The 23765-nt window shown below is 40.9% G+C and overlaps 2 protein-coding genes and 1 long non-coding RNA gene across 3 annotated transcripts; 2 read left to right on the plus strand and 1 right to left on the minus strand.

Moving 5' to 3' along the window:
- Window positions 1–372: 372 nt before the first annotated feature.
- Window positions 373–11733, minus strand: sertad2b (SERTA domain containing 2b). Its single transcript, XM_077613431.1, has 2 exons — window positions 11573–11733; window positions 373–3782 (listed from the first exon to the last, which is right to left on the minus strand). The coding sequence occupies exon 2, from the start codon at window positions 3776–3778 to the stop codon at window positions 2594–2596; it is 1185 nt and encodes a 394-aa protein (XP_077469557.1). The 5' UTR covers window positions 3779–3782; window positions 11573–11733; the 3' UTR covers window positions 373–2593.
- On the plus strand, window positions 11531–15990 carry LOC144084726 (uncharacterized). Its single transcript, XR_013303895.1, has 3 exons — window positions 11531–11854; window positions 13579–13786; window positions 15437–15990. It is a non-coding gene; the product is annotated as an uncharacterized LOC144084726 (long non-coding RNA).
- A 4359-nt stretch (window positions 15991–20349) lies between these two features.
- Window positions 20350–23618, plus strand: LOC144084875 (alpha-internexin-like). The gene is made up of 5 exons (XM_077613676.1): window positions 20350–20687; window positions 21266–21496; window positions 21665–22192; window positions 22721–22845; window positions 23068–23618. The coding sequence occupies exons 1-5, from the start codon at window positions 20385–20387 to the stop codon at window positions 23252–23254; spliced, it is 1374 nt and encodes a 457-aa protein (XP_077469802.1). The 5' UTR covers window positions 20350–20384; the 3' UTR covers window positions 23255–23618.
- Window positions 23619–23765: the final 147 nt, after the last annotated feature.

Below are 23765 nucleotides of genomic sequence, written 5' to 3' on the forward strand. Positions count from 1 at the left end.
AAAAAGACCACCCACAAAATTAAAAAAAATAGGGACAAAACCTGATACACAAGTGATGCTGATGGTTAAAATACTGCGGAAAGTCAAAGACAAAGCGTCATTTAAACACCTTTCGTTTTTAGCTAAAGCGAGCCCTTTATAGGAGCAGATTTAACTCTTAGCTGCCATTGACTGCTCTAGACTTCCAATCCAGTTTGACCAGAAGGGGAGAATAAACATTCAATCATGAGTCCCATCAATGGCACTGAAGCATGAGCATTTATAGCCTGTCCTCCCAGTTTAAACGAATTGGGCATCCATTGCACTAAATGGCAGACGATAAGTCATTGGAAGCCATAAATACAATGCTTTTCTGTTTTTATTCACTTTAATTCACTTTGTTTTTATTCAATATTTTAATTAATGACTGCTTTTATTTATGCATGAAAAATTAAATGAATTAAATAATTATTATTGAGACATGACATCAACTCAAACAGTATGCGGACATCACATTTTATATAGCAAATGTAAATATTGTGGCACAAAATGTGATGTCAGCATATGTGGACGCCACATCTTTACGGTGTTAATTTATTATTATTATTTTTTAATGACTCCAAATAGTCACTTTCCAAATAAAAGCTTACAAAGAGCAGACCATGTCCCAACAGCCACTGAAGACAAACACGATAGGGGTTTTCTTTTCATACTGTACATCGGGGGTTGAAAATAAATTGCAACATTAAAAAGACGCAAGCGGCACTTATCAATGTGTTTTAAAAGCAATGCTCCAGTAAATAGTTATGATAAAGCGCATTTTGAACAAGGGAAATTGAGCCGTTGCGCTTTCCAGGTGTTCATTACCAGAACAAGACAACTAATGAATACCACGTGGATATTAATTATGATCTTAAAGTGGACATTTGATAATGAATTCCTTGCACAAATAGTGGGGTCTCCGGTGTGCCTTAAAAGTTAATCTAGTAGCTGCCCATTTCCAAAAGTGAACAGTAGTACATCAAAATCCGTGCCTATTTTCGCTCACCACGTAACACATTGACATTGGCAAAATTGTAATCAATACACGTTCTAATCCTTAGCGGGCAAGATTGCGCATCACTTCAAACTGCTTTTCAAAAATGATTATTGGACAGATTTAGCCCCTAAGAATTAGGTGTATGATTTGAACTACTTATGGTGTTTTTGCGTCAACCTCAAAATGGTCGGGCGCGTTATAGCAAGCAGTGAGCAAGACCCTGAGATTACGGAAATACGGGGTTCTAATCTAAACACAAGAGTTTGTGCAAATAGATTTTGTGTAATACTGTACGCTGTGCTGTAATTTGTCTTTCACTCAGGCAACTAAATTGGGTGCGAAAACAAACAAAGAAAAGGCAGCACTGGAAATACACTCGTGTGTTTGTCTTCATACAATTTGAAGGAATTTCATTGTGACACAAAAGTGACACGATGGCTTTGCTAGCAAAAATGGTTACAGTTTTTGTGCATGTCTCTGTTTTGGTTGGACTTTAGAGCGTTCTCCACCTGACTCCAATGTAAACACAACGAACTCGACTCTCTCGTTGTTGAGAATCCTGCTGCAAATCCCGGCATGTAAAAAAAAAAGTAATACCCAAAGAATGACTACGTCATCAATCGCTAATAAATAGAGAAGGAAAGATGAATTTGAACTCTTTCAACGCCATTGACGGTGATAGACGCCGAAGCGTGTGGCTCTTTTCATCATCCTTAATTGAATTTACAATCGTTTTTCACTCAGACTGCAAAGGTTGGCAGACAGGCCCTCAGTTCAAATAGATTGGACGTCTATCACCGTCAATGGCAGCCAATGAGTTAAACATCATTGACTCTGTGAGAAAAGACAATTAAAATGATTATTTGATCATGAGGAAACCCCTCATTAACACAACAGAAAAAAAATGTAATAAATTAAATAACATATATAATGAAGGAAGAACTGACAGGAAATTTAGAAACACGAATTGAGTAAGTGGTCATTTTTGGGGGAAGGCACTCATCAGCTAAAAGACACACTTTTAATGTGCCAGTGTGTCTGTGTGTTTGTAACCCTTGACCCACACATGCAAAATGGCTCCTTTCAGTCTATTTGACTGTATATGTGTGTTTGTAATTCTAATTTAGGTACCAGTAAGGATCCTCTTGGGTTTGATAGAAAACAATGATAAGAAATAAGTAACCGTGATATGTTAAAGGCTATGGTTTGGGACAGTGTTACAGATCAGAACTGGGATTAGGTTCAGAAGGAATTCATTTCTTGGAGGTTGCCACCAGAGTAGAAATGTAAAGTAATTTGTAATTTTTGCTTCCCAAGAATTTCATTACTGTGTTTGGAAAGGGGGGACAGTCCATGCACAGTGTTGAAGTAGTCGTAGTAGTAATCGTAGTAGTAGTAGTAGTAGTAACAGATGTCATGATAAATATGACAACTGTCAATTACAATTGCAAACGTCAAAAGCACAAAAATAAAGCCAGCAAGCAGAAAAAAATCCCAGATCCGTCTAAAATATTCATTTCAGTCTCTTGTCTGGATTGAGAGGGTCTGTTTAGAAAATGTGGTGGCACTCGCTGGTCATGAACCAACCAGCACTTCCATGATGTGATCCAGTTCTGTCAGATCAATTTTAAAAGGCTGATTTGCTGAAACTTGAGGGGCAGGGCCGTTATACGGACAAGCCAGCGATTTGAGCACATCGTCCGCCGTCACGACCGGCGATATCTTTGCCAAGCTGGTGCCAGCCGTCACGCCAACGGCCCCCGCCGTCACGCAGGGATCGAAATCGTACATGGACGTGTCTATGTCGGCAAAAAGGACGTCGTCCAGCGCCAGGTCGGTGAGAAAGCCGGAGGACGTGGAAACCGGGGAATGAGTGGGGTACATTTCCACCGGGGCGGCTAGTGGCGCCCCGGCGGGGGCGTCCATCGGTCGGTGCTCCGTGGGGCAGCTTTCCACAAGGGAGATGCAAGCTGGTTCACTTTTAGGGCCGGAACTTCTGCAGTCTTTCGCCAGGCCCGGGGGTGCGGGGGACAAGGCCTCTAAGTGGGGGGGTTGGCTGAGCGTGGTGGGAGCCAGGGAGGTAGTTACCGTCATAGAAATGGCTGCCGGCGTCCTGCTTCTGGCTGTCGCGGGACGCAAATCCAGGCCGTTCAGGCTATTGGACGAAGAGATGTTGGCGGACATCTGACTGTGTAACGAGGGAGGCGACAGAGGAGGAGTGGGCGGAGATGAAGCGCCAAAGGAGGAATCCGTACCGTCCTCCTCCAACAGCGAAGCCGGAGTGAGGCAGGCGTCCGGCAGGGGCAGGCAGTTGGGATGCGCGGAGGGGTGCGGCGAAGGCGGAGGAATGATCGCCGGCATCAGCAGAGCGGAAGGAGGAGCTGCCGGAACTGTCACGGCGGCGGAGAGGACCCCGAACGAAGGCGGAGCTTCACGGAAGCCCTCATCCATGGGATCGTCGGGAGGAGGCGACGGCGGCAGGAGCAGCGGCCGCAAGGAGCCTTCTTGCTTCAGCTCGTCCTGGATACGCCGCAGCATGTTGTTGATGAGCACGCGGCGCTCCAGACTGGGCTCGCTGAGCGGACGCTGACTGTACAGCTTCATTAGGGAGATGTTGAAGATGGTCTGCCTCTGAAGGGTGTACGACACCTTGGACAGGCCCTCGGGACCCAGGCCTAGCCCGCCTCCCGCCTCCAGCGTTTTGCCTTCCAACACCTCTTCATACTCGTCCACTTTTCGCTTGGCACCTTTACTGAACATAAATCTGGAAAGCAAAGGGGGGGACATGTTATGAAAAAATCCAAACGGTTTTTTTTTGCTCAAGTGTCTTTAACTGTTTGGCTGCCTTTGGGTTATGTTCATTCAAAGTTCACGAATCAGATGCCTAGCGCCACTAAATGTAGTGCATGCTCTTTAAAAGTGCATTAATTTCATCACCATATTTCTTAATTAATCAGCTGTAGAGCACGGTTTGGATGGCTCAAAATCCTTTATAAACTGGGATGATCTCGTTTAAAATAGTTTGTCGCTGGCATCTATCTGTTGGTCGTCGTGTTGTAATAAGGTAGTTTTTAGGTTTCAAATTACATGAGGCCAGGAAAGAGTTTTTGTTGTTGATTTAACCTAACATTTTTATACTTGGTAGGATAGCAAGTCTCTCATCTGTTTGTATGAGTAACAGTTTTATAGGGAGGTAGTTGTAACAGTCTTAAGAAAACACAGGTTAGAGAGTACTTATAAATGTCACTGACAGGCTAATTCTCTGATATTTTCAGTTCAGCTCATGGAGTAAACTAAGAGTTTACGTCAAATATATCACTGTTAGTCACCTGGGCTCATGATGATTTCAAATGGCAATTGTACTGTAGGAAACAATAGCTGTTAAACCAGTTTTACTTCTATGAAAGCTTCTAGCTTTGAAGTTAAAATAACTTCATTGTTGGGTTTCAGTCTTTTATTTAACAAATTGCACTAATGTTTGAGATATCCTATCATAAAGCTGTGACTCTTCTAGATGACTTCTGGTAAAAGGCGCACTGCAAAATGCGCTCACTAGTGGGAAAATCATATGAATGTTTCTGCTCCACAGAATACAGGAGTGTGAAGCTGCCACTCGATACATTTGAGTGTATACTGTACCAGGTTGGATAAAATTTGCGCTGCATATTTTTCAATAAAATTTGATATGAAACACATTTTTATCAATTTCCCAGACGCAAGACAGTTAAGTACTAGTGCTGGTATCTGGAATGAACTAAAAAAAAATAACGGAAGCCATTGAACAGTGTTTTATAAAGCTGATTTTAGGTAGCGGATTTATTACAAAATCAGATTTAATAAAGCATGAATTTAAACTAAAGAGCAGATGGAATGGGAGCCGCTTTGCTTCAGACTGGGACACATACACACACACACACACATGAACGTTATGTAATAGCAGTGTTCCCTGCCGTAGCACAAGATTCATAGGGCACGTTTTAAGCCATACCCCTTCCACGCCCCGCTCCACATACTCGGCACAGAGCTGCTCAATGAGCAAGACATACCGACACACACCAATACAGAGCCAAAATATGTTCACAAGTACAATTTTCAAACAGTTTTAGATACCTAGGGTGTCCGATTGGGCCACTGCTGACCAGGAGGAGGAAAATAAATGAGACAGAAAAGAGCAAAGTAGCCAAAATAGGCATCACTGCAGTATGGTTGATTGTAATCCAGACTGACAGGCTCATAGAGCCAGCCGCTATACATACACACACACGCGCACACACACAGGAAGCGTGAGCTGCAGGCCCAGTCACCATGACTGGTTGGTTGCCATGACAAACAGAGTCAGCTGGGAATTCACCCAAAGAGATGACAAAGAACGAGATGGCGGTGGGGGTTGCTTAGGGGTATGAAGGAAGAGAGGGAGGTTGAAGAGGAAGATGAAGAGTAGGTGGAGTCAAAGGTAAGGGAGGAATGAGCAACATTTCACTGCGCAGATGTCCTGTGAACAAGACATATTTTTTCCAAGTTCCATCATCCACTCATTTCAGTCAATAACACAATTTACACTGGCTTCATTGGAACCGGAGCTTCATTCATTAATTCAAGTTCCAAAACTGACATCCCCCCAATTAACCTCAATCATAACTCCACTCGTCCTAATGAAGTGATATGAGATATATCAAAAAGCCAGAACACACTCTTGGGGTTGGCAAAGAGGGTTATGGAAGAAAGTCCTTAAGGTCATTAAATTACATAGTAGAGTCCCAGCTGCGAGCACTGGAGCACGACCATGTCATTGAGAGTCAAAATTCTTTAAAATGATTTATTCAAAATGAATACATGTTTCATCAAGAATTTAAAAAAACTAATGGTATAAATCTTAAAAATGACCTTCCATCAAATAATAATAATCCATCAGATTGATACTTATCAGGACAGACATCATCCACTTTGCAATATGTGGCGATAAGTTACTCTTATAACCACACCAATTTGCAGACCCAGCCCTATTGACCACAGATGTTAGGTGAAATGTCCTGTCGAAAGACACAATGACGACCATTTCAACCTGTGCCAACTACACCTTTTCCCAAAGATGGCAAAGCCTCAACATGAGGTGTTCAAAGAAGAATGTGAGACAAAGTCAGTGTCCAATGTCACTGATGGAAGCGTAACTAGCACTTTTTTTTTTACATATTTCGAGCGTAGACGGCTGAAATTGCTGCAACGTTCAGTTAATAAAGGATCGTGTGTGTTATCAGAGACTCCTTAGGGTGAGTTAAAATATATGTAATGTGAATTATTTAATGTCTACAAACAATGTATTGCAAAAATAATCTATCAGGAGCCCATGAGGAGTTTGCATTAAAGTGAGTGACAGTTTCAAAGCAGTTTGCATGTGTGATTGAAAGCCGAAACAGCTGAGCATGTGTGCCTCTCTGCCTCTAACTCAAACACTTGCACACAGTGTACAAGACTGACATACCAGAGGCGCCCCACCCCTTACATTCCACTTCAGTGTCCTCCTCTTCCTTTTCCGTCTGCCCCACCTCTCATCTTTTATAGTTTTCATTCTTTTTCTTTCCATTACTTCACATCATCTCACTTACTCACCTTTTCCCATTCACAAATTTAGAATCTACACTTTTGATCCAAGTTATGAAGACTCTAGAGAAACAATACTGATCTTTGTGTATCTTAATTTAAGGTCAGACTAGTCTTACTTATCGGCTTCCATTGACGGCTGTAGATGTCCAACCATGTGGCTCTTTTCAACCTTCTGTTGTGAATTTAAATAACCTTGTCGCTAGTAGAAGTTCCATTCATTTGAACTGGGAGGGATATCAGTGAATTAACAAATGTTCAGCTCAACTGATGACATGCCTGCCAACAACAGAAAATTTTGGTCTCTGCCTCCAGATGCTTCATGCAAATAAGTTACATACTGTCCACGTTACATTTTTTCTCTAGTTTTGGGGCCATTTTCCCGTTTTAAAATGGGTACAGAAAAATTAATCCTGATACCCCTGAGTTAGGGATCTCTGTTTGGATAGTATTTACCTTCTAATAAATATTTTTGATGTATTGGTGGAGTACTGCTCACAAAATGCAATTTTTGAACACGTTTATTTATTTATAATCATCTTGGAAAAAAATGTGATTTTTATGGAATGTTTTGCACTACATTTCCAGCCCAAAAACTTTTGCCCCGGAACTTTTATTAAAACAATAAACTTTTAAGTCTTAACAACTGTTTCAGGAAAGAAAGGGATGCTAATAAACTCCAGTAATAAAAATCGATCCAAACAGAATATAAAGTAAATAAACAGTGAATTTTATGCATTTGTATACATCATGAAATGTGTCCACCTGGGGTGGAATGAGTGTGTATGAATGCCTTGTGCAGTAGTACTGTGCAAGTGGATGGACTCTGCAGTGATATTATGATCCTGTAACCGGATACCCTGGTTTCCATGCCTGTGCTACACATCCACCCCTCCCCCTTGCATATATTGGGCTATTTCAGGTTCTTGAGATGCACAAAGTAAAGACAGACAGACAAACAGACACACACCACCCCTGCAGGTAAATGAATATATAAGACAACATATAATGTGTACTATGGCACATTCAGTCACAACTTACTTTAGCTCCATCTGCTGTGCTTTGCACTCAGACATGGAGCTAAAGACAAGAAGAGGATACTGCGTGTGTGTGAGAGTGTGCGTGTGTGTGTGTGTGTGTGTGTGTGTGTGTGTGTGTGTGTGTGTGTGTGTGTGTGTGTGTGTGTGTGTGTGTGTGTGTGTGTGTGTGTGTGTGTGTGTCACACAATGTGGTCCTCGTAAACACATTCCAAACAAAACCAAAAGATGAGCAACTTGTAGTTATCTCCAGAACGGATCCACTCCCAATAGTTGAACAGAAAATACAGCACAGAGCGGCTTTGATTCAGGAGTTGAATTGTTCACGTGACCACGTTGTAACTCAAAACATGTGTCCTGAAATCGTCTTTCCCCACTGACATGAAGGTAAGTTTTAACTGAGATTACTGTTGTCATGATCGGAGAATTTTCAACTGGATATTGATATTCCAAAAATATTCGATACTATTTTCTATACCACATATAAAAAACCCAAATCAAATGTTGTTTAAATGAACTCTTTCAGGGTCATTGACGATGATAGATCTCCAAACATGTGGATCTTAAGATCTAAATTAACTTTGTAAAGGTATTTAAATTAACAGCAAGGGAAAAAGATAATAAATTAAATGAATTCCTCATAAGTAGACGTCCAATCTAAATAAAAACAAAAACAAACACTGTTCGATGAAGAAGGTGATGCATATATATTTTTTCTGGATTTAGTTAACCCTCTGAAAACAAGTAGACAGACTTCGAAAAAAAGCCAAACAAACTTTACCTGGAGAATATTTGTGTTCTTTTTATGTGTGTTTACATCTCACTCATTCACAAGACAGAAGTCAGCTGCGTATCAAACTGTGAATTCACAACACTGCAGCGTCTTGCATAATGAGAAGCTTAGTTAAAAGTACTACAGTTTGTACTCGACAACCAGTGGGATCCCATTCATGTGAAAACAGTGCACAGTGAGGTTCTGGGGAAGATGATATAACAATTAAATTAAAATACAACATAGTAAATTATATTTGCCTGTCTACGTACTGGTGTATATATTAATGATTTTATTCATGCTAAAAATTACACAACTCGACACTTTTCTTTCACTGAAGTTTAAAAATTGCCCTGAGGGGTGAATGTAAATGTGAAACCAACAAATTCGGCAGATGCGCCTAATAAAGTGCTTCAGAGCAACAAAAAAAATGTATGGAGCACCCTATATTAAATCTTTGCTGCCATTGACATCATGCGTTCATTCACTGCCATCCATCCCACTTCAAATGAATGTGATGTCTAATAGCGACAAACTGATTTCAATTCACAGCAGAGGGATGTCTGAACACCCCAGGATTGGACGTCTATCATTGCCAATGGCGCTGAAAGAGTTAACCATGAGAAGCACATTCTAAAATGAAAGTCTTTCACAATAACTGCAGCTACATTCATTTTAAAATGTCTTTCTTAAACACATATTATAGGCAGGAAGAAAGCAGGGGAGCAGATTTGGGTCAGCAGACGTGTCTGCATGCTGTAGAGTATTCCGCTCTTCCTTGCTAGCCTCTGGTGGGAGAAAACGCAGCTTGACACTTCCAGCAACAGCCCCAGGAACTACTGAAATCTACAGCCTCAATCTGTCTACTCAATACAGTGGCTGCTTCCTTGCTGCAGTATGTACCTGTTTTATCAATGCTGTATTCTAACCTGCCTCAAAACACCTGCTTTATTACTGAGGTATGCCTTCTATCTTACTGCCCAATTAACCTAAGGTCGGTACACATGTTTGCAGTGTCCAGTCGTGTTACTTCTTTTGTTGCTTCTGAATTATTACTGCAGTATAACAGTCTTAGAACTAACATATTCTTGATATACACTAGTCTCATAACCAAAGTTTATCTTGTCACTAGAAGTCAACTGTAAGTGCCTCATTACCACAGTATACTTGTGTTCATAATGCAGTCTCCTAATTTTCTTAGTACATTTTATTACATACCTTGCCAATGCAGTGTATCTACTTATATATTGCTTTACATCTGCACGTTTATTGTTATGATGACCTTGAGGTATGGTTGGCTTACTGTTGCAGAATACCTTTTCCAGTACTACATTATACCTGCTGTACACCTGTCTTATTACAGCATTACTGTATATTCCCATTTTAATGCAGAATGTCTGTTACACAACTAATTTTAATGATAAATTACTTGCTTGAATGTATAATGATTGACATTGTTCAGACACTGCTTTACTCATTGTCTGCAATTGACAACGCTAAACATCCAATCCATCTCAAGCGAATGGTTGGCAGCTACCACCCTCCTACTTCAAATGGATTGGACATCTTTAGTGACAAACTAACAGAAGGAAGGTTGGATGCCATATGATTGGAGGTCTATCATCATTTTGGAAAAGGCAACAAGCGCTCCTTTTTTTACGGTACCATACATACCTGGTGGCCATCTTGGGTAGGGATACTTGTAGGAGGAGTTTGTAGAATACCTCTCAAAAAGTACATTTTTCACAGGATCAGCATGTTATTTCTTAGTACTCCCTGGTATTCATGACATCATTTTAGCACCATATAGGTACCGATATTAGTAACGTTATTGATGCAACACAACTGACTTCTACTACAGTAATCTTTTCTTATTACAGTAGTACAGCTGTCTTAAAAGTGCAGTAAAATGTAGATGTTGTAGATGCACTGTCACTTGCATATATCTGTGTGCAGTGTACTGTAGCTACCTTAGCATTCCTGTAGTACTATAGATGCCACTACACACTCGATGAACAGCAATGGGAATATAACCAAATCAATGCGACAGTATAACAACCGTGCTACAGCAAAGAGTCTCATTACTGTAGAATGACTTATAGGGGTTCAGCTACAAGTTTCCTTTATTTCTTTTATTACTATACTCTGAAGCTGTGTTACAAACTTTAATGAGCCAAGGCATCCTCTTTGCATTCCAATAACTAACCCCTCCATCATACCTTTCCATGGCTTTTAAGCGACAGTCTGATATGTTGATGTGCTCCGTGACTAAAATGTGTTTTACACCCGTGAAGGGCAATATCAGCAAATGAGGAAATGCTAACTGCCGCCCCAAAACATAATTGACAAAGAGCACATTATTTTAGCGTCTCACTGTGTCATTTGGTAAATCTGAAACTTTTTTGTAAAGCTTTGAACTTCACAGACTAGGTTAGGGGCTTTTAATAGTCAACTAATAACCAATAATTTGTGTTTAGTTGACAAATCGGTCCAAATATAGGTAAATAATATTATTATTTCATATTATATTATAATACTAGTTACATCCATTTGAACTCATTTGCTTTCTGGCTTTGACATCCATCACTGTCATTGGCAGCAAAATAGTAAATCATCAGCATTATAAAAATCAGATACTATAGATCATTCCTATGTACAGTGGGCTACTTCTGTATTTAGATGGAGACCTCCAAGTGCACACAACACACACACCTTCTATAGACTGAGACAGTCCGAGTGAATCGCATTAAAACACTCAAAGCTACAGCGGCTTTTCACTCGCCATCAATGCTACAATGAGCATGTTATTGGTACCCAAGTTAAAAGATCTTTCATCTTAAAAGTGTTGCCGGAGCCAAAACACAAGCAGGACGGTTAACTGGAAAACTTCGAACACTTTTTCGACTGTAATAATCTGGAAAGTGGCGGCGTCGCCAGAATCGAAACAGAAGGACTGACATTTACGACAACTTTTCATTCTTCTCGAGTCCCATCAGCTGGAGAACTAAAAAGAGACACCCTTCCCTTGTGCATATTATTCTGTACAAATACAGTACTGTATGTAACACGGAGGGGTTCGCTGTACAATATGTCTTTAATGGCGTGTGCGATCCATATCGATTTGAAGTGAGAATAAGTGTGTCTTACCAGATTCAGGTCCGCCGGAGTTTGGAAGAGAAACATGGGGGTATTTAAACAGTCAGTCCACTTCGACAAGAGAAAAAGCACGGCGCCCTCAGCTCACCGCTGGAGACTCTGTCACACAATGGCGCTGATAGGAGAAAGAAAAAAATGCCTTGCGAGTTGAGTCGCTGATGCGTTCACGGACTGTCGGACAAACCATAAGAGCGGCGACGCTGTATGATTTGGGACGTTTGACGCCGGCTGGCGCAATTCAAAGTCGAATAAGCAAGGAAAAAACGTGGAAAAGTAAGTATAAGAAATCGGAACGATTAAAAAAAAGGATTTTTTTAAATAACTGGATACCGGTTTTGCACACCCACACCCCTTGTGTCAACAGAGCAAAAGGTCGCTGACCTGGAGTAAGACACAATTTTTTTGTTTTGTTTGAATTTTCTTGTATGTTGTATGATAAATATGCGATGAGTTTGATGGGAATCTGTTTAACACATTGGCTGGCATTAGACGTCCAATGCATTTTACTGTGAGGGATATCAAGTGAACTCAATTCAAATACATTGGACGTCTAATGCCGTCAATGGAATACGTATTTTGCATTTATAATTTTTCCAATCTAATCATGCATCATGGCCATCTGTGGAAAAAAAACCTTTCAAGAGAAAATTAAAGTTACAACTCTAGCAAATAGTTTGCTACTACTATCCAAATTTACTTTTCTTTTATTCGTTGAACACGTTGTTGAAAACATAAATAAATAAAGATCCTTGCACCGTACTTTTGTCAACAGCGTAACTAGTCTAACACAGGAGAAAGCCAAGGCAGAGTAGGAGCAGCTGCCCAGACATGTGACGCCACTACATTTACTCCACCCCTCCACCCACAAGGTTTTCAACTATTACTATGATATGATGATAGGTTTTAGGTTATTGATGTAGTTCCAACAACTCCCTCGACCTAACCAAATCTTAAACCAGTAGGAGACAGGTGCCCAATAAACTTACAGATTGGCTGCAAGAAAAGCAGTAGGGCATTAGAGCGATCAAGACATGTCAACTCAAAGTGTTTGTGCACTTAAGACCCCCCACTGCATACTCACAGTTGTGCTGCTACTCTCACAGAAACAATGCTGATCTCCATATTTGTCCAGACAGGGTGTCTACTTTTAGGACAGACTTTGACCGAGACTGATGTCAAAACGATTAGCAGTATTTATTGAGCAGGATTTTTTAAATACAGTTATTTATGCTCACTAAATTTCAATTGGAATTAAAAAAAGACGCCTTGAAATCTGAGATTGAGCACAAATATAACTTTAATACCACAAAAATGAACTTGGATCCCTTCTGTGAACTATTATTAACTAATTGCAAACTAGTTGGGATAACTTTGTTCTGTATGATTATTGGGTTGTATTTAACAAATTATGTTACTGCTCCAAATTACAGTTGATATTAATTTTACAATAGCGCTCATAACAGCGAACATGCAAACATAAAATGTGCAAAGTAACACTTCATGTTTTATAAATAGTGCTAATTGTTATAATTGTCTTAAAAAAATTGCAACACAAACTTGTCCAAGTTCCTTCAGTGGCTACAAATATTTGAAAGTTGCATAGCAACTCCCTTTTTTTCACTGTGCTGGTTTTATTTTGTAAATGTTAGACATATAAAAACAAGAATTACTTTTGTTGTTGTTTGTCCTTTCCACATGCATTATGACCCAAACAAGCCACGATTGTTCAATTAAAAAAAATCTAAAAAATGTAGCAAAGTTGTTTACTGACATCTTATCGGGTAAATTTAAATAATAATGTTTTAGCTAAACCATTCAACAGTCATTAAAAAAGAACGGTTTATAGGCAGAAATGAACGGATGTTCATTCGTTATTTTTTTTCCCTTGAAATTGTATTTCTTCTTCCATTCGTAAACTAAACAAGTTGGGTCGTACAGTGGTCTTAATTTTAATGCAGCACCAAAGAACTAACACCTAAAATGGGATTTTATTACAGTGTTCATCCCTCTGGACTTCAAGCCAAGCCGTGAATGCTGAGCAGCGAGGAGGAATGGCTCTAAATAAAGATTTCAGGTCAAAAACAGGAAATGGCTCAGTGAGCAGGGAGGGCAGGGCCATAGCAACACCAACTGGAGCAATGTACCCATAACAGCCCTCCCTCCTTTTAGCTTGATTTCTCCGGCTCTTCTTTTATCTCCTTCTTGGTTGGTCCTCTTTCTTGCTTTTTTCTCTTTTTTTTCCTGTGTAGTTCCAAAATTATTTGGACATTTGCTTTTAAAAGAATTTGAAATCAATCCACAATGTGATTAAAGTGGAGATATTCAGGTTTTATTTAAAGGTCAACTTGCATATGATGTCCTTTTATCCATTTTAAGAGTGAGCATTGCCTTAAAAATGTCCATTAGAGAAAAAAATACACCTTTGTGCGTGCATGTGTAGCAAGATTTTGGGAATATACGTGTAAAAAGGATCAGATAATGATATGCTATAAAAAAGGGTGTGTCAGTGTCACAGCTCAATGTTGGGGGTGGGAAAGAGTAGGAGGGGCTGGGGTGAAGAACAAGGGGAGTTTCGGGGTTGTCCCTCCATCTGCTTTTCTTCCCACTCTTTCACTCATGTCCCTGTTTTATATCTTTTGATACACTGTATGTACTGTTCTACCTACTTTCACACACACATGAGCAATTTAGATTTCCAAAATAAAAAATAGATCAATCTTTCTCTAACTGTTATTAACTCATTGGCTGCAGAATGACATAATGTTAATTCCTCCCTCCCAGTTAAAATGAATTCGACATCTTGCACTGTCAATGATACTGAAAGATGAGCATTGTATAGTGTCATACGGACGTGGATAGCAATGATTAGTGCTGTGTGATATGACCATTTTACATTGTAATGCCACAATATTATAAATTTTTAATTATTTGGTGATAAATTATACATTTCCCCTGTTCATTTTATTTTTTATTGATATTATACTGACCTGCTATAAGTGTTAACTGTATCAAGACTTGTGATTAACTGAAATTACTTGATAAACAACCCTTCGCCGTCATTCTGCAACTTAAACATGACACAGGAAGCCAGAGCGAAAGAGAGAGGTGTGTGTTTACTCGAGGCATTGTAACGCCTCCATTGTCAGGTGACTTCCAGGAAAGTTGTTGTGCTCCCTACACACACTTTACGAATGTCTTTTATTTTATCTTCCCACTTCAGATCCATTCAATATATTTGGACTTTACAAGGAGCAAATCATGAATGGAAAGTGTTTTAATTGGAGGCTTATTTTTAAACAAGAGGAAAAGCTAATTAGTCAAATAGCGAACATTACATGGTGCACATCAGTTATGTAACGCTCCCATCTGAAAATGTGCAGTCTATTTTATGACTTTTGCCTTGGATTAGAGTGTGTGGACTGCTTGCGTGCGTGTACCAAAGAGTGTCACACATTGTAGATATGCCACAGTTCTTTCGACTTGGAAGCATTTGACAAAACAAACTTGGACATAGACCATTACAGGGTTGAGATAGGATTATTTGCAACTGAGGTCATAGGTTATCTGAAAAATGACTCATCTGAACATTAGAAGAGCATCAGAGAATTGTAGGCTGTTAGTAAAAGAAGGGGTTGTTAACACACAGTTAGGTGATAGATAAGTGCTTTCATTAGTCGCAGAGTTGTGGAAAATAATAGTTTTCGGTAGAAGTGTAAATATTAGCAGAATTCTTGTTATAAATGCATGCGCCCCTTCATTTGGTTATATTTCTAAGTGCACTTCAAAAATGTGTCGTACGGGAGACATTGCTGCAGAAAACAGGAAGGTCATTAATCTTGTGCCGATTTATTTCAGGAACAAGGAAGCCACCACAACGGTTGAGAGGCCTGCAGTGACAGTTTAGCTACTTAACCATCTTTTTCTCCCCCTGGCAGCTACATGATAGCTTTGCACAAAGACAATGAAGTCTTGTATGTATCTTAACTTATTGGTTGCAAGTGACGATGATAGGCATCCACTCCGGTTGCTCTTATCATCCAAAACATTAATAAACAATAAATTACATGCGGCTTTGAGTGAATATTGACAACCATCAATAATCTGATAGTTGATTTCACGAAGAGATGTATGTTTTTGTGGTAACCTGATTAACGTAATCCTGCTAAATAGGTGGTCATCTTGTACGTTTTACCTCCTACACCAAAGCAAATAGCCTGAGTCAGCTCCTCAGCTCTATCACGATTAATAGTTAAGCCTTCCCACCCTACTCTTCAGCATCAACCATCACACCACTTTCTTCCATCTTCTTATTTGAGCTCCTGCCTTCATTTTCCTTTTTTTTCCTTTGTGATTGAAAACCCCCTTGTCTCAATTTTGCCTTTAGAAATAAACATCTACATTTCACCACAAAAACGCTTCTGCTCTCTTTTTTTTTTTATTATCTCAGTCTGCCGACCTCTTTTTTCTCTCTCCCTGCTGGCTGCCTTCAGGGTAGCAGAAGGGAAGTGAATGGCTTCAGCCCTCCCAGCTGGTCTCATCACCCAGCAACCCAGAGCAAAACAAAAGAACACACACACACGGACACACACACACAAACAGTGGCTGAAGTCGCCAATGTGCACACACGGCTACCCGGGCAGACGAGTGCGTGCACGTCTTTATGCAGATGAATGCACTCACACACAAACACATGTGCAAACCCCCTCCCATTCCCCCACCTTTGCCCTCTCAAACTCACCTCCATAAACAGCCAGCCAGCCGTCCCCTGTGGACTCCCACCCATCGTCCCCTTCTCCCCTCCGCAGCACCCTCTCCAGACACCCAGTTCTTTGTCCACAATCTGCTCCAAAAACATTTGGGGGAAAAATAAATGAACATGTGTTGGCTGAAAAATGTCAATATAAAGCAGAAGGCTCTACACGCACTTAATTTTGTATAAATAGTACATTAACAAAAGTCACAATGAAGAAAACTAAAACAATTGTAGTAGGATCATAACACATTTTCTTGGCAATTCAGCACATTCCAAGAGATCTTCATGAACTATATTGTTACTCATAACATCTCATTTTCTGAACCACTCTATCCTCATTAAGGTCGCAGGGGGTGCTGGAGCCTATCCCAGCTGACTCCGAGCCAGAGGCGGGGGACACCCTGAATCGGTGGCCAGCTGATCGCAGGGCACAAGGAGACGGACAACCATTCATTCACACTTACACCCAAACCTAAGGGCAATTCAGAGTGTCCAATCAGCCTACCATGCATGTTTCTGGAATGTAGGAGGAAACCGGAGTACCCGGAGGAAACCCATGCAGGCCCGGGGAGAACATGCAAACTCCAGACAGGTGGACGTGACCTAGATTTGAACCAAGGACCCAAGAGCTGTGAGGCCGACGCGCTAACCACTCGCTCCACCGGGCTGCCCCATATTGTTACTGTTTTTAAATACTACTATATTTACCTTACTATAACTATTTGCCTCCTGTCAAATATCTTTTTTTTTCACAAAAGCAGAGAAGTAGCAAGTTTAGGCTATGTCTTCCACAAGAACAATAATGGCGCCGATGGCCTTGCCTAACATAAATGAGGTGTGACAGCTGCTCGACAAGTGACACATTGCTCTTGGACACTTCAAATGTGTGTTGGAATTATTTGCTTCAGTTTGGTGTGTTTTGCTGGTGATAGGAGGGGGAGCTGTCTCTTCTAATTGACATTATCACAAAACATAACAATGGGGTGTAAAAACTAATTTCGATTTGTGTGTTAGACAGAAGAACCAATGCACAAAATGGATGATAAACTGGGGGAAATGAATCGAGTCCAACCTCATCGGGTTCAAACACTGAACAAACATATAGTTTACTTTGAGGTTGCAAGTTACAATCAATGTGCCATAGACTTGTTTTGCATTTGATATATTCAGGTAATCTGCATTGTTGGGTCTGGTGTCTTTCATCCTCCTCTTGACGAGACTAGATGCGCCATGGGTTTCTTTTTCTTGCCAATCAAGCACAGTAATTACTCTAAAATTATGAGGTTTAAGCTTCACTTTTTACAAAACTTAGTTGATTTACATGAAAATGTCCCAGCCCAATTACCTCCATGACTGTTCAATCAGTATACTAGAAGATTATGTCTGACTAAACGAGGTGTGTCATAGGATGACAAAACGGAGGAAAAACAATATATGGGGAAAAGGAGCAAGAGGTGCTGCGTGTTTGAATAAGGAAAAGGGGGTCAGTGCCTCCAGGGATGGAACAATTGTGAACACTCAGCTCAAAATAAAGGCATCAACATTCCGCTGGAAAGATTCCATTCCGTGTCATATGCCAGGGATATCATTCACCGTACTGGTGGCGGATTAATGATGGATGGACAGGTGATGAGACGTCTTGTGCTAATTTAAAGCATCAATATACTATACATGGACTTCATTTGGTATATTTGCATTGAAAATACAAAGCATAATTTTCATTTTCACTTCATCATTATTTATCATTGGTTGTTGATATGGTAGCATAAAACAGCTCTGCGTCATCTAAGAGATGACGCGGATCAGAAACGCTCCAGTGAGTCAGCAGCAAATTACAAGAGCTGAGCTCACTCACGTTCATCCAGATTTGTACTTTTCAAACCCTGTTTCATTTTATTTTTGTGTGGTTACATAACACTTACTAGCAGACAAAATTGGCGCTTGTTGTTGTGTGCTCCGGTGAATAAGAAACTCAGGCAACTTTCTCCTTTGTTTACATTTTCCAGGGCCTATGTCCGATTATTATTATTATTATTATTATTCTCTTTTGTCGGCGGACTAAACTGTTGGATTTTGCAGAATCTGTTTCTTCAGCATTAAATACTATTTGTTTTTAATGATTCAACTGCAAAGAGCTCAACGTGGAGTCTGCCGACATCTAGTCAGCAAGGAATGCATCCCAAAGGAGCTATGAAGTGGGGGCAAGAGCTGGCAATAAAGTTAGGTGAAGTAAGAAAGAGCACTAAATTGGACAGGAGATGTGAAACAGTTTTTCTACAGTATGTTACGTATGTCGATGAACAAAATAATGTCGGCCTCACAGCGGGGGACGTGGGTTCAAATCCAGGTCGGTCCATTTGTGTGGAGTTTGTGTGACATGCTAGAGTGTTTGATTTATTAATGATTGCATGTTGAGCTCGTTGTACATTCTCAACATGCAATCGTTAATAAATCAAACACTCTAGCATGTCACATTTGCATGTTCTCCCCAGCGTGGGTGGGTTTTCTCTAGGTACTCCGGTTTCCTCCCACATTCCAAAGACATGCATGGTAGGTTGATTGGACACCCTAAATTGCCCCGAGGTATCAGTGAGAGCGTGAATGGTTGTTTGTCTCCTTGTGCCCTGCGATTGGCTGGCCACCAATTCAGGGTGTCCCTGGCCTCTGGCCCATAGTCAACTGGGATAGGCTCCAGCACCCCCACGACCCTAGCGAGGATAAAAGCGGTTCAGAAAATGAGATGAGACAAAACAATTACAATGGTTTGATCCTATGTGGGTCCTCACTGTGTGGAGTTTGCATCTTCTCCCTGGGCTTGCGTGGGTTTTCTCCAGGTACTCTGGTTTCTTCCCACATCCCAAAAAACATCCAGGGTCGGCTGGTTGAACTCCCTAAATTGCCCCTAGATATGAGTGTGAGCATGAATGGTTGTCCATCTCTATGTGCCCAGGGATTGGCTCGCCACCAATTTAGGGTGTCCCCTGCTTGGTGCAAATAGTTAGCTGGGATAGGCTCCAGCTCCCCCCGTGGTCCTTGTGAGGATACACGGTTAAGAAAATGAATGAATGACTTCTTAAATAGCGTCCAGGAAAAAGAAAAAAACACTGCTGATTATCAAGGGTACCAAAGAAATATCTACAGATACGAGACTGTTTCGCTAATGCTGAGCGAGGGGCACTTCTGCTTCTTCCGAGGACACATAAACGCAGCAGGAGTCATAGCAGAATTTGCTGCGTGTGGCGTGCGGGCAAGTTGCGTGGTGACTCACGGCTGAGTCAGAATGTCGTGTCCACGCCCACACGGAGTGGTGGCCAATAACGCGCAAGCGGCAGCCGCCACAGCAGCGAGCTGTCACGTAGACCTAATCACCCATCCCCCCCAGAGAGGCATCTTGCGTGCGGTTCCGGGGGACGCCACTGCGTCTAGAGATGATCTATCAAAAAAATCACAATTTATATGTGCACATACAGTATTAGCTAAATTCTAAACGTGATGTGTAAAGGGTTTGATATTTTTTTCCACAATAATTATTTGCCTTTCTCTTTTTCTTTCAGTTAATTGATAGAGAATTACATTATAACCCACCCGCTTTTATTAATGCCTCCACACCACTAGCTCTTAAATCAGAGAAGTATATTGTTTTGTACTGACCCCCCTTGGCCATCCAGTGGAGGTGCCGAAATACAGATAATGTAATAACCATTATATTAAGACGTTATTACGCTTTCCATATTGACAAGCCAGCCCTTTCCAGTGAAAATAGATGGCGTTCAATCATTGTCATCGTTTTTTTCCATAGGCAACACGCCAGTACATTTGACTAAAATTCAAATATTTTAAAGAAGACAACATTTATCTTAGCCTGAGCTTGTTTTGAGATGTGGGGTGAGTGTATTAAAACAGTCTTTTTTCTCCTAAAACAGTAAATAGGTTGGAGCACCGTTTTGTTTGGTATGTCCTGTACATGAAATGGTTTCGTCCAGCCGTAGCCACGTTGCTTAAAGCTGCCGCAAATCTCTTCTAAGTACACTTTACTTTGAGCTCTGACCTATGACAGAGATGAACTACAGGGAGCGATACACGTCATCCTCTTACCGAAAGATTTTTGGGGATTCTTCCAGGTTCTCCGCTTCTTCCTCCCGTATGAACAGCTCCATGCCACGGGTGTCCCCAGGGGTGCGGACCATGGCCGTGTCCCGGAACAGCACCTCTGCCGGGGGCATGTACCGACGGCTAGGTCAACCTCCGGGCTCCTACTCTTTTGTGGCCTCAGACTCCCTCGATTTGACCCAGACTTCGGTGGTCAACAATGAACTGAAAGTCATCAGAACCAATGAGAAAGAGCAGCTTCAGGTATGTGACATCATAGAGAATTGCATTTGTTCCTTAGTTTTAGTGTGCAATATAACTAAATGTAGAATAGCACTTAAATATTGGACTGTAAGTCCTAAGAAGTATAGTTAATTCATTCACTGCCACTGAAAGCAATAGACGTCCAATACGTTTTGACCTCAGAATTTTTTTTCCCACCTTCAATGACTTGCACGTTCTTGCAATAAGAGAAAAAGGACATTAAAAAATTGGCAAGAGCTATCAGATTGAAAAAAAGTTATACATGCATTTGCTTACATATCTAAAACAAAATTAATCTTTTTAAGCATCATTAGGTACTTCAGTAACTCACACTACTCCAGCGTGCACATCACTGATATTTTTCCACTCATTTGTGTCGATAAATTGCCATCCGTCAAGGTGCTCCCGCTTATCCGTGTTCGGGTTGTGGGGACAACAGATTCAGGACCAGACTTCCCTTCCCCTAGCCACTTAATCCAGCTCTTCCGAAAGGGTCCCAAGATATTTGCAGGCCAGCATGTCCAAACAAATGGCAAACCTGTGAATTATACCAATGAATAATTTGTCTTGTTGCACAGGGTTTGAATGATCGCTTCGCAATGTTCATTGATAAAGTCAGACACCTGGAGCAGCAGAATAAAGTACTGGAGGCCGAGCTGGTGGCGTTGCGGCAGAGGCAAAGCGAACCATCACGAACTGCTCATCTCTACCAGCAAGAGATAAGGGACATGCGTTCCCAGTTGGAAGAACTGAATAGGGACAAGAACCACATCCTTATTGAGAGGAATAACATGGAAGATGAACTGCAGGTACAATGGGAATCACCAAAAACACAAATACAATTACTCCCTTAAAACATTTATTAAACTTCTTTCTCTATTGTGTTCGCCTTTGTGCCTTCAGAGTAGGACATCTACTGCATGCTTTATTTAGATACATATATAGATGTGTATTTATTAATACTTGCTACATTTCAGAAACTCACTGCAAAATATGAGGAGGAGGTGAGCATTCGTGAAGACACTGAGCAAACCTTGAGGTCCTTTAAGAAGGATGTGGATGACGCAGCGACCGTTCGTCTGGATCTGGAGCGCCGAGTGGAGTCACTTCTGGATGAAATCTCCTTCCTGAACAAAGTCCATGATGAGGAAATCCAGGAGCTGAGCGGCATGATGGAGGCGCAGCAGGTTTCCGTGGAACTGGAACTTGCCAAACCGGACCTCACCTCTGCTCTGAAAGAGATTCGTAACCAGTACGAGTCCATTGCCTCCAAGAACCTGCAGTCCGCAGAGGAGTGGTACAAGGGTAAGTTCGTCAGCCTTAGCGAACAGGCCACCAGGAGCAACGAGGCCATGCGAGCCAGCAGGGAGGAGATGAATGAGTTCAGGAGGCAGGTGCAGGCCAAGACTTTGGAGATCGAGACGCTGAGGGGGGCCAACGAGTCTCTAGAGAGGCAGATCACAGAGATGGAGGATGCTCACAACAGCGAAGTCACATTATTGCAGGTATATGTAGTACTCTAACCCACTGCGTTGGTCCAAGATGGTTGTTGTCTTTTAATAAATTAAAAATACGCTTCATTCATGCTTTCTAGATTAATAAAGTATTAATGGCCATTGGACAAGAAACTAGGAGAATGGCAATCTGCCATCTGCTGACACTTGTTTTGCGAGAAATGTCCATGTTTATGCTCCAGAAATGAACTATAGCTTTATACCAACCTGCATTTGACATATGAATGCAAAGGCTTTAATGGACAACATGTCAAAGTTAAAGGAAATTATTTTAGTCTGTAAGACATTTGGCCGCAGACAGTGAAAGTTCTTAGTGAACTGATCCTGTGTATCTAGATTAACCCGGACTGCTGCTAAATTGGATACAGGAAGGCCATCTGTTTTCACCTGCTATTTAAGGAAGCTCAAATTGAGTAAGCTTTAAAGGTTATGGTTGTAGTATTTAAAAAGGCAAAAGTCAACACTTTGACTGTATGAACCTTTTTCATAACTGTTGAACTTTTTTTTTTTTATAAATAGGACACGATTAGCCAACTGGATACGGAATTGAGGAACCTCAAGGGAGAGATGGCCCAGCACCTGAGAGAATATCAGGACCTGCTCAATGTCAAGATGGCCCTGGACATTGAGATAGCTGCTTACAGGTGGTTAGATAAAAAAGCATGAAAATATAGTGCGTGTACAGAGGATCATATGACTAAGAGTCGATCACCCTCAAAACTATTAGCCGATAGTGATTCACTCTAAGTGAATCTGTTGTAAACTTATGATGCTGTTTAACTCCTTGGCTGCCATTGACAGGGACGTCTACTAGTTACAAGCAAATTTCAATTCATGCTGAAATATGTTTTTTTTAATCCCACAAGGAAGCTGCTGGAAGGCGAGGAAACTCACTTTAACTCCGGAATGTCATTCGGAACAACCAGTTACAGCTACCAGGCCCGGGCCCCAGCTGCCTCCTCCAGGAGCAACGAGCGAGACAAGAACGGAGCCAAGAAGGAGAGCCTCAAGGAGGAGGAGAAGGACCAAGCTGACATCAACTCAAACAACTGAAGAAACAGATGCAGACAGGGAAAGAGACAAATAACCTGTAGTGTATTTCTTAGGTTCTAGTCAAAAACCTTATATGCACAGAAAAAGAGGCAATCAAATTGAAGTGATGGTTTGGAGTTGAAAATTGAAATTTTGAACATTTTCACAAGTCAGAGAATTCATGTACTGCATAAGTCTGAAATATGTAGAACAGTTTTGGACTCTAAATGTTTTAAATGTAAGCTTGTTCAACATGTTACCTATTTTAGGTCAGTGTTTTACGATTGATAAAACAGTAATGTGCTAAAATTTATGCAGATTAGTGCTTGTTCTTCACGTAAAAAAAAACAATAAATTGTATGATTAATAAACGGTACTGAACATATTGTATGTTTTTTTTAGACTGATCATTTCACATAGCATTAGGGAATAATTTCCACTCCTGCTCATCATGATTTGTCAGGACAAAGTTTTTCATGACAGATGTGGAAGCTCTCCAGAGCCACACAAACTAAACCTTCCAATTTTCTCT

This window comes from Stigmatopora argus, chromosome 11 (genome assembly GCF_051989625.1).
Source record: "Stigmatopora argus isolate UIUO_Sarg chromosome 11, RoL_Sarg_1.0, whole genome shotgun sequence".
Lineage (NCBI taxonomy): Eukaryota > Metazoa > Chordata > Actinopteri > Syngnathiformes > Syngnathidae > Stigmatopora > Stigmatopora argus.

What these genes read in the sequence shown, in the direction of transcription:
- LOC144084875 (XM_077613676.1), top strand. Translation starts at nt 20,385, where the DNA reads ATGACAGAGATGAACTACAGGGAGCGATACACGTCATCCTCTTACCGA. An exon ending in ACATGGAAGATGAACTGCAG is followed by an intron (nt 21,497 to 21,664) that starts GTACAATGGGAA and finishes GCTACATTTCAG; the next exon opens with AAACTCACTGCAAAATATGA. An exon ending in GCGAAGTCACATTATTGCAG is followed by an intron (nt 22,193 to 22,720) that starts GTATATGTAGTA and finishes TTTTATAAATAG; the next exon opens with GACACGATTAGCCAACTGGA.
- sertad2b (XM_077613431.1), bottom strand. Translation starts at nt 3,778, where the DNA reads ATGTTCAGTAAAGGTGCCAAGCGAAAAGTGGACGAGTATGAAGAGGTG.